The sequence below is a fragment of the Benincasa hispida genome, chromosome 7 (assembly GCF_027475165.1).
Source record: "Benincasa hispida cultivar pf3 chromosome 7, pf3_genome.v1.1, whole genome shotgun sequence".
NCBI classification, from domain to species: Eukaryota; Viridiplantae; Streptophyta; class Magnoliopsida; order Cucurbitales; family Cucurbitaceae; genus Benincasa; species Benincasa hispida.
The window spans coordinates 37,687,247-37,703,481 of record NC_143484.1 but is presented as its reverse complement, the minus strand read 5'-3'; the positions used below and the strand labels follow the sequence as shown (position 1 = coordinate 37,703,481).

At 34.8% G+C, this 16,235-nt stretch overlaps 2 protein-coding genes across 21 annotated transcripts; one reads left to right on the top strand and one right to left on the bottom strand.

Moving 5' to 3' along the window:
- The first annotated feature begins 168 nt into the window (after positions 1-168).
- WTF9 (Ubiquitin carboxyl-terminal hydrolase family protein) lies at positions 169-4,337 on the top strand. Of its 14 annotated transcripts, none has more exons than XR_005482736.2 (4): positions 169-1,983; positions 2,345-2,451; positions 2,732-2,842; positions 3,691-4,337. XR_005482736.2 is itself a non-coding variant. In XM_039035959.2 (2 exons), the coding sequence occupies exon 1, from the start codon at positions 767-769 to the stop codon at positions 1,964-1,966; it is 1,200 nt and encodes a 399-aa protein (XP_038891887.1). In that variant the 5' UTR covers positions 169-766; the 3' UTR covers positions 1,967-1,983; positions 3,853-4,337. The 14 variants fall into 14 exon arrangements, 2 of the variants coding, with proteins under 2 accessions (XP_038891887.1, XP_038891886.1); XR_005482737.2 differs by having other exon boundaries at positions 2,725-2,842; XR_016530596.1 differs by having other exon boundaries at positions 2,285-2,451; positions 3,853-4,337.
- On the bottom strand, positions 3,642-12,352 carry PUM4 (pumilio 4). 7 transcript variants are annotated; one of them, XM_039035955.2, is made up of 11 exons: positions 12,020-12,352; positions 11,738-11,858; positions 10,940-11,651; positions 7,930-9,251; positions 6,060-6,201; positions 5,877-5,984; positions 5,387-5,599; positions 5,198-5,308; positions 4,629-4,823; positions 4,032-4,206; positions 3,642-3,938 (listed from the first exon to the last, which is right to left on the bottom strand). In XM_039035955.2, exons 3-11 carry the CDS (start codon positions 11,618-11,620, stop codon positions 3,892-3,894), a joined length of 2,994 nt encoding a protein of 997 aa, XP_038891883.1. In that variant the 5' UTR covers positions 11,621-11,651; positions 11,738-11,858; positions 12,020-12,352; the 3' UTR covers positions 3,642-3,891. The 7 variants fall into 7 exon arrangements, with proteins under 7 accessions (XP_038891883.1, XP_090171544.1, XP_090171543.1 ...); XM_090315418.1 differs by lacking the exon at positions 11,738-11,858 and having other exon boundaries at positions 12,020-12,345; XM_090315417.1 differs by having other exon boundaries at positions 10,940-11,858; positions 12,020-12,339.
- Between the last annotated feature and the right edge of the window lie 3,883 nt (positions 12,353-16,235).

The following is a 16,235-nucleotide window of genomic DNA, read 5'->3' as shown; positions in this document are numbered from 1 at the left end:
TTTATTGCTACTCTGGAGTGGTTGGAGCACACGAAATATTACATTACCATTTTAAACAAAAGAATCTTCAAAGTTTTGGAATGATAAAACAATGGAAAAACTGGTGATTTATATCCTGATTAGTAGGTAAAATTACTCCCACAAAAATGGCTAAAGATGGTAAAAGAAAAGATTTTAATCAATGTTATTATTCATATGAAAAAGATCAAATAATTGATTACAAGAGATAAAATTCTTTTGAAATACACGACTCATTATCGAAGAGTAGTGTTCTTCCATTTCTTAATTTTTTTCTGAAGCATTCTTTGAATTCTTCCTTCTTTTTTGCGTTCTTCATCCCTTATTTTATTCCAATACAATCTTCACTCAGGCCATGCTCGTACTTGGTTTTTCCTCCTTATTCACGCTTGCACTTACACTCTTTCTTCTTCAGTCTCACTAATGCTTGTGCTCACACTCTTTCTCATGCCAGCATTGGCCACTTTGAACCCTCATCAATAGTGTCTAAGTGGTAATTAAGATAATTAACACGCTTTTACCAAAATTCATTTTCAATATCCATTTAAAATAATAACAATAATAATAAGTAGAAGAAAATTGATGAAACTGAAACCGAAAGAGTTGTCTTTGAAGTTTTGATTCAGTATGACTATTGGGTGTAAAGATTATGAACAAATACCATTGATTCGACAAAATTTTCAAGATCGAATGTAAGGGCTTCTCATTCTCGTAGCCGATTCTTTGGCCTCCCCCACGCTTCAGAGCGATGTTCCTCAACAAAGCCGCCTCCAAAATCCTTCAAAAAAGCCGCCAAAATTCTCCTTATACCTTCATTCAGAAGTCCGGTTATGTCGATGTCTACATGAAGTGGAAGAAAGATTCATATTACGATTCGATCGAGCATATCCTCAAATCCGCTGAACTCAAATCCATTCTCTCTCTCAAAAATTGCATCGCCCAAGACCCAAATGGGTGCATCCCAATTTCCGCCGTCTCAAAGCGAGGGCTCGAAATGGGCGTCTCGATCAGGGTTGCAAGCTTTTTAAGGCTCTACCCATCAATTTTTGAAGAGTTTACAGGTCTGGAGTACAATCATCCTTGGTTCAGGTTGACCCCAAAAGCAGTTGAGATTGATGCCGAGGAAAAAAGGGTTTATCAGAATTGCAGGGAGGATTTGATTTGTAGGTTAAAGAAGTTCATATTGATGAGCAAGAACCGCGTTCTACCTTTGAAGATTATTCAAGGTATGCAATGGTATTTAGGGATTCCTGATGATTTTTTGCAAAAACCAGAAGTTAATCTTGATGGGTCTTTTAAGTTAGTGAAGATGGAAGATGGATTAGAGGGATTAGCTGTGGAATGTGAGGAGAAATTCATGTCTGTGATCCAGAAAAACGCCATTAAAAGGGGGGTTTATTCTGGTGGAAGAATGGAGCCACTTGAATTCCCACTCTTCCCTTCAAAGGGTTTAAGGCTGAGGAGGAAGATCGAGGATTGGTTAAATGAGTTTCAAAAGCTTCCTTATGTATCTCCTTATGAAGGTTTTCCCCATTTCGATCCAAATAGTGATATAGCAGAGAAAAGATTGGTGGGGTTTCTCCATGAAATGCTTAGTTTGTTTGTTGAACATTCAGCAGAAAGGAAGAAGCTTCTATGCCTTAAAAAGTATATGGGTTTGCCTCAGAAGGTTCATAAGGCATTTGAGAGACATCCTCACATGTTTTACTTGTCTTTGAAGAACAAGACTTGTACTGCTATTCTTAAAGAGGCTTATTGTGATAAATCTTCCATTGAGAGGCACCCCATATTGAGAATCAGGCGAAAGTACATCAATCTGATGAAGGAGTCTGAAGTGATTTTGAAGAATAGGAGGTTTAATAATCATCTTGTTCATAGAGAAAATTTGGTGTTGGACTTGGATTTGGATGCTGCTGATGAAGATGGAAGAGAAATTCCCAAGTGTTAATGGTTGAGTGCCTTTAGGTATTCCTTCTCTTCAATCATTCATACTTCCTTAGACAAGTTTACAGAATCAGAGTCCATTGTTCTAGAAATTCATCTTGATTCCTATGAAGACTATTGACGTGTTATGCAATTGAAACCTTAACAAACTTCCATCTTTTTATTTTCTAGAGATGTTGGGAGGTTTGGGCACCGACACCTTTGGGATTTAAAGATTTTAGTACTTTTCCTTCACCTTTGGAGCCCTTTTGTGTATTTTGTAGCCGGGTTTCATAATGATTTGATTTTTATTTTTTGAAAATACCTTGTATTCTTTCAAAAGGTCAAGCCGTTCTTCAAGAGTCAAAGTGGTTCCTATCCTAATCTCTTGGGGTCGAAACAGGAAGGATAAACAAACCCTAATGAGATTACATTACTGATTGAGTACTCCCTGAGGGGACCGAGTGGCGGCCTCGACCTGAGTGGAAGTGCGATGTGTTTGGAAACTCGGTTCGTTTTCTCACACTTCCTTTAATATGATTCTCTTAAAGAAATATTTAGTTTCTTATCTAAATTCTAAAAATAAATTTTTTTTTTTTTTTTTTAAATTTTCAAAACTTGTTTTTTAGAAAAAAAACAAATGATTATCCAATGTATGCAGTTTTTCTCCAATTTTTTTTTCTTTCCCAGCTGCGTTTGGACTTTCTTTCTTTGTTTCGTTTTTGTTGCCCTTTGTGGAAATAGGCATCCATTTACTCACTTCATTTCATTTTAACATGCAAGAACCCAGATTTCTTGTTTCATTGAGATCCATAGAAAACCGTGTCACCAAAAATCAACCAAAGATGAAGATGAGGGCTGGCAGTTTACAAATGCTTGGTTGCTTGAAACTTCAATTTAGGTTAGCTCTCTAAACATTCTAAAAATGCAGTTGCTCCTTTTTTGTGGAGCAGGAGATGATTGAGCTCTTTTTAAGTGATAACTATTCTAGCACTTCCTTCGCCCCACCTCGATGTTATATATATATATATTTCTTTTGAATAAAACATGAACTAGAAATTGATGAGCAATATGTAAAAACCACCTCAAGAAGCAACTAGCCAAATATAGAGCACAGTTACAACCTCCAACTTAGAGGAGAGAAGTTTCTGATAATTGGAAGTGGTACCTCTCACAAAGTTTTACCATTAGATGTGGTTGTAAATAAGAGAAATTTCAGGAGAACCATCAAAATAAAGTTTCATATTTAATAATTATATTGATTGTTTCTCATGATATAATAAGACCAATGGGATGATATGTCACATTTTTCTCAAAAAAGAAATGATGATATTCACATTCCATTCATAGTAGACCATCCAAAAGAAAATAATATCAGATAATTGTATCAGATGGGAAAGAATGAAACATTAGGGAAGGCAATAAACTACTTCTGGAAAATTATCGAGTATTTACATAATTTATGACAGTGGAAAATAGGAAGATAGTATACAAGACTCCACTTACAAGGTTGTTATATATAGCTTTTCCTTATACATAGAGATATTATATCATATTAGCTTCTTTACCAGTCATTTACAATTTGGGTTTAGCTTTACATAATATATATATATATATATATATATATATATATATATATATATATATATATATATTATATTAGAACTTCTCTCTATCTGCAAATTCCGAGAGATTGAGGGTTGCAAAATATACAAACTCATTCTCCAATATTGTTATTCTCATTTACAGGGACCCTTTTCTTGCACTGCCCCTGTTCCATAAACGCTGGCTTTATGGATTTTCTTGTTTATTTACAAATTACTGTTATCCTGTCAGCTGAAAGATCACTCTCTAACATTTTCTGTCACTGCACAACCTGAAGAAAATGAAATGAAATTCTTTCTGATGAAGGCAGCAGGAGACTGACTTGCTGCAAATGGGCAAACTGCTCTATGACGAAGAGAACGAGGAAGATGACGACTGTCCAATTCTCCTTTCTGCAAGCAAGGAACAAACAAGTTTAGCATGATGAGTTGCGACCACACCTAGAAAGAAATCCAGAGTTGTAGGCGTAGCAAAGAATGGCTCACCTCCAGTTGTGATGAGCTTTTCAACTCGAGATACGATATGTTTACCATAAGTATACCTCTTGAGGGAATTCAAGTGAACTCTGATGCGAGAGAGAATTAACTCGAGACTATGGTCATCACATGATTCCAGAACCTTTTGGACAACGTAGTTCCCAAACGGATCCTTCATCATTGCCTGTAACATTTCATTTTATCATACCAAATTATTTGTATCCTAAAAATTTCCCCACCGAATTGATACAAGCATTGTATGCATGAAATTTACTGTTAGCCATCCATTTAATTATCTCCATGAACTTTCCTTTTTATCATCCTCTATATAATATCCTTTCCAATAGTAATAGGAAAACATTCCTTCCTATCTGTTGGAAAAGTTAAGATACAGATATTAAGGCATGAATAAAAAGACTGAATTGCAGAACGGAAACATGAATTCAACTAGACTCTTCACAAAGTAAATTCACAGATAAAGTTGCACACAGTTAGAGCGAGTTCACAGAATCTCCACTTAAAGCGAAAAACAGGATGTATGTATGCTTACTCTTTGGTGTTCAAAGGCGGTATATGCAAGCATTTAAAGATCAGAATCTAACAGACCTGCAAGGGCTCATTTTCATCAGTAGAACCAAGAATCTCGTTGATTAGTAATTGACGTTCCTCAGGACTGCCAAATGTTAAACACTTCTCCACAACATTAGAAGCAAACTTCTGCTGACTCATTTTTATAATCTGTCCTGCAAGCTTACTTATAATAGCAGACCGCTCGTGTGGCTTACCAAATTCAAGTACATGCTGCAAAAGAAAGGGCACAAAATTATTCCTTGGATACATGTATACAACCTATAGAACAGATCTTTTTTAAATAACGTCACAAATTGTTCCAGGGCAATAATAAAATCAACCTATGATGAACAGAACGGTCAGATTTCAAACTACAATCGAAAATAACAAGTAAAGGCTAATCAGATTATAAGTAGTTGCAACTAAATAAAGCACCGAAGAGCTATAAATGGCACGACGTTGCTCACCTTATAATGACCATCCCAAGTTGAATAAATCACATATGAATCAACTAATTTCTTGACAAACGATCAGGATGCCATTACACATGCAGGTACATGTACATACATACAGAAATTGACCACCACAGAAGAAGTTCTGTTTACCTGAATAACATAATTTCCATATTGATCTTGTGACAGGAGGCAAACGGATTGCATGATTTCATCCATGATAATTTGTTGTGTATTCAAATCATCGCAGTGCTCTAGTACCCTCTACAACATCAAGAGCAGAGTAATCAATATATGTAATCTCAATAAATAAAAAATGTATAGGAGAAACAAACTAGTTACCTGAATAACACGGCAGCCATAAGGATGAGTGGATAGTGCTAGAACTTGGCCATAAAATGCTGATATAATAAACTGAATTCTATATTGAGGGATGCACTCGATACATTTCTGAATAACATGGTTACCATTCTGATCACGGACACATTTCATTACGGAACCATCAAGCTCAGCAACCATTCGAGTCTGTTGATCTGAATCAACTACCTCCAAAGCCTGCATTAGTATTTGTTTTTTTCCCCTTTATATAAAGCAACACTGTCTCATTTGGTTCACCCAATATAAGTCCTAACAGATAAACTAGATGAGGAAAATACATGCCAATATTTATAATCAGATGAACTTAATGACATTTGCATTTAATTTTTCCAATAGAACAACGGAGGCATTCATAACCCAAGGAAACAAATAAAATAAAATAAAATTCACCCAACACTAATACTCATTGCTGAATGAATAAACATTCTTAAGCAGAAGAGAGTTGAGAAAGAACCTTCTGAATCACTCTGCATCCATACATTTGAAGACTAAGAGGCAAAACATGCCCTGAAAGTTGATCGGCTAACTCCTTCCTTTGATTTACAGTACCATGTTCGAAAAACTGTAATGAACAATCAACTCAAGATTTGAATATAACAAGCCATTGAAGAATACAAAGAACTATAAAAGCATTTACCTTCTGAATGACATAATTCCCAAAGACGTCAGTCATCAAGGTACGGGCATGTGGAATTATTTCTGGAAATATCTCTGTCTTCTCGTCCACATTGGCTGTTTCCAACTTTTGCTGGATAAAACGACTTCCATATTGATCCATACTACACAATATAGGAGACCAAGAATTAGCAAAAAAATATAAAATAATATAATTAAATGATGGAAACTTGATGGCTTAGTGATCTATTGTCAATTTATTCTTGTTGGGATCGGGCCTTCCCAAAACGCTTCCAAAAACTCTCTTATTGGGGTTAATCTCAGCTTTGAAGAGATTGATTTTCATGCTTCCATTCTGGGGTGTAAGTAAAGTGGAAAACTTTCCCTTCAACTACTTGGGGTTTACCATTGGGGGAAAGCATGGTGCCATGGTGGCGTGGGAAACTCTTAAGGAGAAGTTTAAATGAAGATTGATAACCGGTGTGGCTTGGTTCTATCGAGAAGTAGTAGGTTAACTCTCGCTCAATCGATTCTCAATAGTTTGTTGTGTAATTTCTTCTCTTTGATGCAAGCCCCAAAGAGATCTATTAAGCGCTTGGAGAAGATCGTTAGAAACTTTGTGTGGAATGGAGGTACTTGTAATTCGACCACCCATCTTGTTAGATGGAACTGGACCTCTTCCAGTGATCTATGCGGGGGCTCGAAATTGGCTCCCATCGTCAGAAAAATAGTGCTCTTTTAATGAAGTGGTCGTGGAGGTTTTCCATGAAGAGAGCGCCTTTTGGAGGCATGTCATTAGTGCTATTTATGGGGTGATGATCGCAGTTGGAGTTCCCTTGTGCCTCAAGACAAAAGGAAGTTCAAGTCAAGGGTTTGTTGTGGGAGATGGAAGAAAGATGAGGTTTTTGGAAAATGGATGGTGTGCCCCCAACCTCTTGCGATATGTACCAAGATATTTACGTTATCTCCACTAAAAAATGTTGTTGTCATTGATTGTTGGAATGATTTGAACCAATCTTGGGATTTGGCGTTGAGAAGAAACCTCTTTGATAGAGAAATTGGTATCTCCACTGCTCTTGCTTAGTTGTTGAATTCTTGGGTGGTGAACATAAACAAGGACAGTTTACGTTGGAAGAGCAACTCCTTGGTGAAGTTCTCTACCAAGTCCACGTTCCTAAACCTGACTAAGGGAGCTCATGAAAAATAACTTCCCTATTGTCAACCTTATCCGAAAGCTTAAAATTCCAGAGAAAGTGAAGATCTTCCTCCAGTCCCTTGCTTATAGAGGTCTAAATACTCATGAGAAGCTTCAAAGGAAGTTCCCAAATTAGGCCCTCTCCCTTCCATTTGTTGTCTGTCTTAAAGAGATAGAAACTATGGATCAATTATTTTTGCATTCTGAGTTTGCTTCTAAAGGGTGGCATATTTTTTTTTAATACTTTTGGGGTGGCTATCTATTTCCCTAAGAAAATTGATGATTGGATGATGGATGATCTTGATGGCGGAAGTTTATGTGGAAAAGGAAAATCCTTCGGAGATGTGCTACTCTTGCATTTTTTGTGGTGTCTTTAGAAAAAAAGGAATAGTAGAATGTTTGAAGATAAGTTTGCTTCTTTTGATTCTTTTTGAGCTTTTGTTCAACATACAACCTCCTGGTGGTGCACAAATTACACTAATTCTTTTGTAATTAAAGCTTTCTTATGATTATTAACAATTGGAAGGCTCTTTTTTATTAGTTTTGTGGGAGGGGGTCTCTTCTATCCCTGCCCTAGGTCGTTCTTTTGGCTCTTTTATGAATATACACCTATGTTTCTTATAAAAGAAGTTTTTTTTAAGGAAAAAATGTGCCAAGAATAAAATACGTAAAATAAACACCAATAGACCATGCGCACCTGAATTCAATGACATGATCAACAATGTCTGAAAGCTCAAAAGATCTAGTTTTGTTGCTTTTGAACTCATCCAATAAAGTTGATGGAAAACTTCTATCTACATTATTGCCAATATCCGGCTGCCAAGACCCCTGGGCTCCTATTGAAGAACTTCTCATCATTGAGTTAAAGCGTAGGATTCGTTCATTTTGCAGCATCGTACCACCATGTCCAACAGAAGAAAGACCAGAATCCAATGCTTGGTCCGCCAAATACGGGATGCCAGAACCATATGGAGTATTTGTATACAATCTGTGATTATAAACACTTGAGTTACCTGAAAGTGACAGCTCATAGTGCTGCTTTTGTTGAGCAAGCAAGGCTTCAAGATAGGCACTTCGAAGGCCTTGCAAGTCTCCTTGAGAAACCCCATAGTAATTATGGGGTTGCAAACTAGATCCAGCATGGCTTGCACGATCAGAGGTTCCAGATGGCAGCTTGATATGATCAGAAGTTCCATAACTATTCATAGCAGAATTGTGATTCATATTTATTGAAAAGTCACCAGAAGTGTATCCAGCCAAATCCACACTCTGAAGGTTTGCATTTTGAAGGTGTCTGGTAGGCCCGTCTGAACTTACAAAGCCTGATGAATTTGGTTTAGAGTATAGACTGGTAAAAGAAGAAGTTCTTTTGGGAAAGTTAACATGATCGTGAGAACTCATTGTAGACGCTCTAGGGTTCATTACAATCCCACTTTTCCTTGCCAGGTCAATATTATCACTTGGTTTTGAGAGTTTTTTGTCACTAAGCTCAGGCAGGGTACGTGTGTGAATACCATTGGATAAGTTGATCATGAAATCAGACTGTTCACCAAGATCCAGTTGAAGTCGAGATTGCACCCCATTGACTCCGTCTTTAGGTCTAGTTGACGACAGGTGTAAACCAGAAATGTCAGGCAGTTCGGTAAACCCGGCAGAATAACCATTTTGGACCTTGGACACAGTAATGTTCTTCTTCTCCACGGGAAAAACTCTACTGCCGACAGGAGGTAGACCAGAACTTGAAGACCGTCCAACTAGCTGTGGTTCAGGAGTTGTGCTTCTCGACAGAGTTGAACAATTCGGATTCAGAAATGAATGAGACACTGCTTTATTATGACTCTGCACTCCAACAAAGCCAGGGGGGCCTGAGTTATGCAAATCCTCAATAGGATCCACTCCATTACATAATCCTGGTGGCTTTATATCAGTCATTCCCATATTGTCAACATCACCAAAATTATTATGACTTGCAGGGCGTGACAATTGGCCAGACAAGGAAGCAGATTCACCAAGTCCCTCCTGCAGAATATAGTCTGTTAATATTTAGTGCATTAAATTAAGAAATGTCTGCCTACTAAACAAGGAGAAAGCCGATGAGATCTATAAGATGGTTCTGAAGACATGTATCCACCCATATAACCAAATCTAGCATAAGCTGAGACAAGGAAAAATTAAAAGAACCACAAGCTACGAACAAAGTAATAAACTAGTATCATCAAAGTATAATTTGAACCATATTTATCAAAAATGAGAAAACAGTATAATTTGGAGAAATCACTTGCCAAACCAAGGTGACTTCGAGATAATGAACTAAAGTAGCATAATAAAAAAAAAAAAATTATTGGATCTCAACTTAGAAGAAAGAAGCTAAAGAATAAATTCCATGCCAGATCTCTGCATGTTGACGATCCTACATTGGAAAAATCAAGGGACCTCAAACTTTTTTATAAGATAGACAGGCTACTCCTCTCATTCTCAGTTAGTTTTGAGATGGAACCTCATGTTATCTTATATGGTATCGGAACCCATAAAACCCAAACGGGTATTCAGTCCAAGAAAAAGAAATTGTGATCCAATCAAGTATGGTGAACCCAAAAGAGGCACCATCCTGAGGGGATGCTTTTTTTTTTTTAAACAGAAACAAAATTTTCATTGAAATAATGAAAAGAGATTAATGCTCAATATACAAAGCTCAAAATTCATCGATACATAATAATAAGCATGATAATTTGGAGAACTATGGATCAGTAGGTGCATTTGAGCATCTCAACTAGGTTGACACCCCCATAGCACCCTCATCATATCCATTTACAAGATGAAACTATCAAAACAAAAAACAAAGAGACTACTAGCTTGATTACAAAGAAGATATAAAAGCACCCCAGTTAAGGAAGATGTCCTTAATAGTATAATCAAAAAAGAAAAAAAAAAAACTTGGAGGGGAGATGTTGAGGATCCCACATTGAAAAAATTAAGGAACCTCACCCATGGACTACTCCTCTCATTACCAATTGATTTTGAGATGGAACCTCATGTTATCTAATACTACAAAAAGAAGAAAAAAATCTCTCCTATATGACATCTATTAAAGGCTTAAAACGAATGATAATCATAATTCCGAACCATTAAAAGCTACTGTACAACTCTGTTGCTGATTTGCTGTATAGGGTTCTCAGGGGAATTATTCCCACCCTATATCATTTTATTTGGTAAGAAGCTAAGATTAAGCAGAAGACAATACACATATCTATCTCACCAAACAAACTGAAAGATAGAATCAGAGCTTTCCTCAGTACTAGGGAGGGACAGGAGAGCTTTTATAACAAATCCTCAATAGCATACAAAGACCAGAAATCAATCTCTCCCCAACACATGTATATATGTTCCATCCTTGTAAGTTAAAATTAGTAATTACTCATACTCAGTTGTCTTGTACGTGTCTTATGCGATTTCTTTATCTTTTTATGTTCCGAAAGCATTGATGGGATTTCTAAATTCTTGTCTTGATAACCAATTAGAACATACTTTGTTCTCACAACAACAACCAAGAAATAAAATCTTGAAGTTCCTATTACATTCAACAACACATGAAACTGTTATGTATTTAAGATAACCACAAACAGGTGCGCTTAAAAATCCGGGGAAAATATATGATGATGATCACAGGGACCAAGCTAGATATAATGTAGAATAGTTAGATCAGTTACCTGAACAATATCAGCAAAACTTTTCCTTCTTGCACCGAGTCCATTACCACATGATCCAACAAAACCCTCCCTCCCTCTATCGTGCCACTCAGATAGAGCCTTCCTAGAGAGGTTCTTTCCTTTAGCATCGCCAAACTCCATCAAATTGCTACTATTTTTATCTGTCCGCTGTACAGAACTTCCAGGCTGCATAGAGAACAATGATGAACTAGTATTGCCATCAACTAACTTCTTCCAGTTCCAATCCCCTTGCCGTCCCAATGAAGACCCACTGCCCTGAAACCGCTGCGCAACACGCCAGTCCTCTTTTGATACTAATGGAGGAGGAAGTCTTGGATTGATATAATCGTTCGAGTAATAGTAAGAAAGATAATCTGGGTGTGAACGAATCTCATCCTCTGACAAAACTCCATCATTACTACCACTCTTAGTATTCAACTCATTGTAATAAGAACTCCTAAAAAGACTCCCAACAGCATTTAACGATCCCTCAACTGTTGGAGGAGCACTACCACTCCTGTAAATATTCAGATCTCCATCTCTCCCTGCTACCGACTGATTAGAATTCTCTCTCAGAAGTAGTTCAAGCTCAGTCCGCAAATTATCTTCAAAATTTCCAAGAGGTACTTGGTGACCTTCATCAGGTATTGATAGCATATCTGTATTACTCCCAGAAGCCATCTTCAGGGATTTTAAACTCTAAAATCCCAACCTTCCCTCACACCAAAAAAAGACAAAACACAATATAAAATTAAACGTTCACAAACAGATTTAAAATTCGAAAACCAGATGACCCACCAATGGAAGGATTAAAAGTGGGCAAATCATCAATCTACGCAGACTTTGAAAAGAATACAGACAGAATTAGTCGCATGTAAAAATTCATATAATAAGCACGCATCCGGCCCACCGATTCAACCTGTGACGGAGTAAACAGAAGAAGTTTGAAAATCCCATGAACCTGAAAGCCCCCAAAAGATTGGAGAATGAAGAAAACAAGAACAACCCAGAATCCCCCACAATAATAGAGAATCGGAAATGATCGTGGAATGAAAAGAAGAAGAAGAAAGAATTACAGACCTGAAATAAGATCCTGGATCAAGAGTGAAGGAATCGTGGGGTAAAGAAGATAGAATCCATAGGCGAAGATGGAAGAAGAGAGAAATTAGAAGGGAATGAAATGGAGTAGTGAATTGAGAAGAAGATTAAAAGAGGAACGATGAGATTTGAGGGTGTCATTGAGATTGAAGGGGCATATGATGAAATTGAAAATGGGAAATTATTCAGCGAAATTCAGTTTCAAATCGAAAAATAAGGAAGAAATTAAGAACAATTCGCAGGGAAGGGGAAATTGAAATTGGGAGATGATTTTCTTCCATTTCACAAAATATGCAGTCACACACACTCTAAACCACCGCCGTCCGATCATTAATTTTGACGATGATGGCATCTCTACGTGCATTGCATGAGCATTCCTTTTCTTCTTCTTCTTCTTCTTCTTTTTTTTTTCATTCAAGATTTATTGTTTAAAATTTCTTTTAAAATGTCGATGAAAATATGATCAAATCATATCATGATGTTGATAAATATTTTTGAAACTTTTATAAAAATGAAATGTTTAAATAAATTATTTAGACGGATAAATAAAGATAGTTGATGTTTTAAAAACTTGATGTTTTTAACCGTTTATTATTATAGACGTTTTGTTGCTTATTTTCAATGTTACATAGATTTTTTTCAAAGATATGATGAAAATGTTGATTCAATTTTCATGAAAAACATTAAAAAATTGTACTCATTAGTTATAATTTAGCTATAGTTAGGATACATCTCACAAATTGGACTCAATTTCAATTTCATTACCATTGTTGTTGTTAGGAGAAAATGCATTGTCTTCACACGTGATAGCAATAATGAATTTGTAGTTTAGAGAAGTTGTGATTTGAAAAAAAAAATATCAAAGCATGGATAATTTTAAATAGTAATACCTAGTTGTATCACGAGATAAACTTATCTCTATGTATCTTAGCATTACTATACACATAAAAAAAGATTAAAATACTTTAAAAAAATATGAATAATTTGTTACATGATAAATTATGATTATAATTAAATAATTTAATAGAATGCATAAATATAAATACCGTTCTGGAATGAGGTTGCAATCCTTATAAACTTCATTTTATAAAATTGGTGTAGATACAAATGTTGATGCTATGAAATTTCAATTATTTGTTGAGCTCGGAATCATGGACTTGTTACCTCTATAGCATAGGGGCACACTAAAATTTTTTAAAAAAAAAAAAAAAAAATTATTTAAATTTTTTTTTTTTTTTTTGAAAAAATTATTTAAATGAAGTTTAAACCTATATATTTAGGTACAAAATTAGATTTTTTTTTTAAGAAAAAAAGGTACAAAATTAAATGGCTAAGCCATGTTCGTTCAAACCTAAGACCTACATATTTCATGACATTTAATTTAAAGGTCCCTAAGTAACTTTTTTTTTTTTTTTAATTTTAGTTTCACCCTAAAGTTGAATTTAAATCACAACATCCAAGCATTTGATTTAAGTTTCAAGAGAAAATGAAAATTTTTAAAATAAAACAAATAACCCTAAAAAAAAAAAATTAAACTGCAAAAATAATATAATCAATGATGTATAATCAATCTCGAAGTTATATGTTTAATTCTATCCCTCTTATATTGTTGAAATGAAAGAGAGAATAGTCACAAAATGATATTTTGTAAAAATAAAACATGAATTAAAGAAAAATCTCTCTCTTAAAATTTTGTAAACAACTCTCTCTCTCACTAGATTATTCCATAATTTTTGTTCATGTGAGTATAACTTAATTAATACAAAGTATGTATTATCAATTTTTGAAAAATAGTCGACGGGACAAATTACTAAATTGAGACGTCATTTTTTTAAAAACGCCCAAATGCCTCCGTTCTTTAATTTATTTAATTTTAAAACGGAAAAATATACCCTTTTGAAAATCTATATTAGAGGAATTTAAAATGAAATCTAAATATAAAGCAAATAGAATGAGAAAAAAATAAAATCTCGTAACCTACATTTAACAAAATCAAAACTAAATAACATAACTAACAAAATCAACATAATGACATAAACACTAATACATATAGTGTTCACGTTATTTTTTCAAAAATAAAGAAATAAAAATAAAAAATAAAAATAAAAAATAAAAAAACTAAAAAACTAAAAACTAAAACCCAAACCATATGCACAAATGTACCAGATGTTTACATGTCAAGCTAAAATAAATCAAAATGAAATCACAAGAAAAGATTAGGGGTAACAAGAAAAATAACATAATTTCACTTTTCATTTGGACTATTAGCAAACCTACTTTCCATTTGTAAAAATAACAAATTGGAATAAAAAAAATAACAAATAAAGAATTTAAAAGTCCAAACTACCCTTACCACATAGATATAATGCTTGATAAGACAAAAATTTAGATACACCTTAATTTTACCCACCAAAAGTACCAACATGTTTTTAAAACCCACTACACATTTATCTTCCCAAAAACCTAACCCTACACTCAACTTTTCCTCGTCATTTTCTCTTCCCACAAACTTTCCCTCTTCCCCATCCTAACTTTTATTCCTCCCAATCCTTCAATCTTCAAGCTTCTGTTTTTCCATCTTTAAGCTTATGCGCTTCCATAGGTGCTTCGGTTGTTCTTCATGCAATCATTCTCTTGGAGTTGCTCCTGCTCCGATCGTCGCGACTTTTCCATCTTAACGCTTCTTCTTTTGGAGGACCGTCGATAGGAGGTGTTCCGGCTGGATTAGGATTTCAATAACTCTCTTCTTGAAATCTTCCACCCTAAAACAAAGGTTCGACATACATACTCTTCACTACATGCGAGATTTTTTATATTTAAAATACCTAATATTTGTTTTGATTTTTTTAAAAAATAAGATCATGTCCGATTTTTAAAGGATCACTAACCGAAAACGAATCCATTTTAAAAACAATATCTTGTTTTTGTTATTAAAAGGGAGGGTAAAAGAGAAGGCAGAACAGAATACGAGAAGTGGTGACCGATTGCGTACTGCAGGGATAATTGGAAGAAAACCCCAGAAAATCGAATCAGTCCATTCTTTAAGATGTTTACTAATAGTTTTTGTCTCTTCATTATGTTTTATAGCTCGAAATTTGTCCATTCTTAACCACTCTAGAAGAAATGAAAATATCATGGTTTGAGCCATTCCTGCAAGAAGAGAAAAAGGTAATCCAAGATGTTGAATTAATAGAAACCTACACAAATCAATAGACACCAAACATATTATAGAGCAACTAGATAGAATGCAGAAACATAAGAGATGATGAATCAAACAATCAATGAAAATCAACAAATTGTGATGAAGAACCAAGACACCCTGAGGCAACAAATTGTTGAATTGATGGATAAAATGAACTTTATATTGGAACAAATGAAAAGAACGGAGGAACATGGATATACTCAAAATACCGGTGAAGTCTTTGTGATACGTTCTATAATTACAATGTAGTTATTTAATCCATACAAAAAGTTAAATAACGCTTACATACAAACAGATGACATCTGAATTCACAAAGAAAAGGGATAATATGGAAGATGACAAAAGAAGATAATCAAGACAATCCAAATCTTGACACAACTTGTGGTGTTGAAAAATTAAAGCCAAAGAAAGATGATGAACATGAAGGAAGTGGAGTAATAGGGAATAAAAAATGACAAATCATATTACCTAATATAGTAACCCAACAACCGCAGGAATCTAAAGCGAAAGAATCATGAGAGTCAAAGACAGAAAGGAGAGGAAATACATGCTACAAGGTAATAAAATGCTAATAAACTGAACTTTATAGATTAAATCCTAACAATACATGATACCTTGTGTACTGTTTATGACTTATAATAGCCTGTTGAAGATCCAGACGATATAATCAACAATGTCATATGGTTAATAGATGAGGAGAAAGTAATTGAAAGGTTGTCGAAACACCAGAAATGAAACTCTATTATGAGGGTATAAAAAGATTTTGTTTAAACTGTATGGTTAAACATGTTACTAGATGAAAAATTAATAAAATGTTTTAATTTATCTACCGATAAGATGTAATTGTTAGACCATTAACCTGTACACCCAGTAGATTTCGTTCATCGATTAGGGTGCAATCCTCGATAGCCCACAAGAATAAACAGGTAAAGTATAATGGAGCATTGTATTAAACTTGTAGACTTTAAACTTGAAGTCAACACAAATCATTTCATG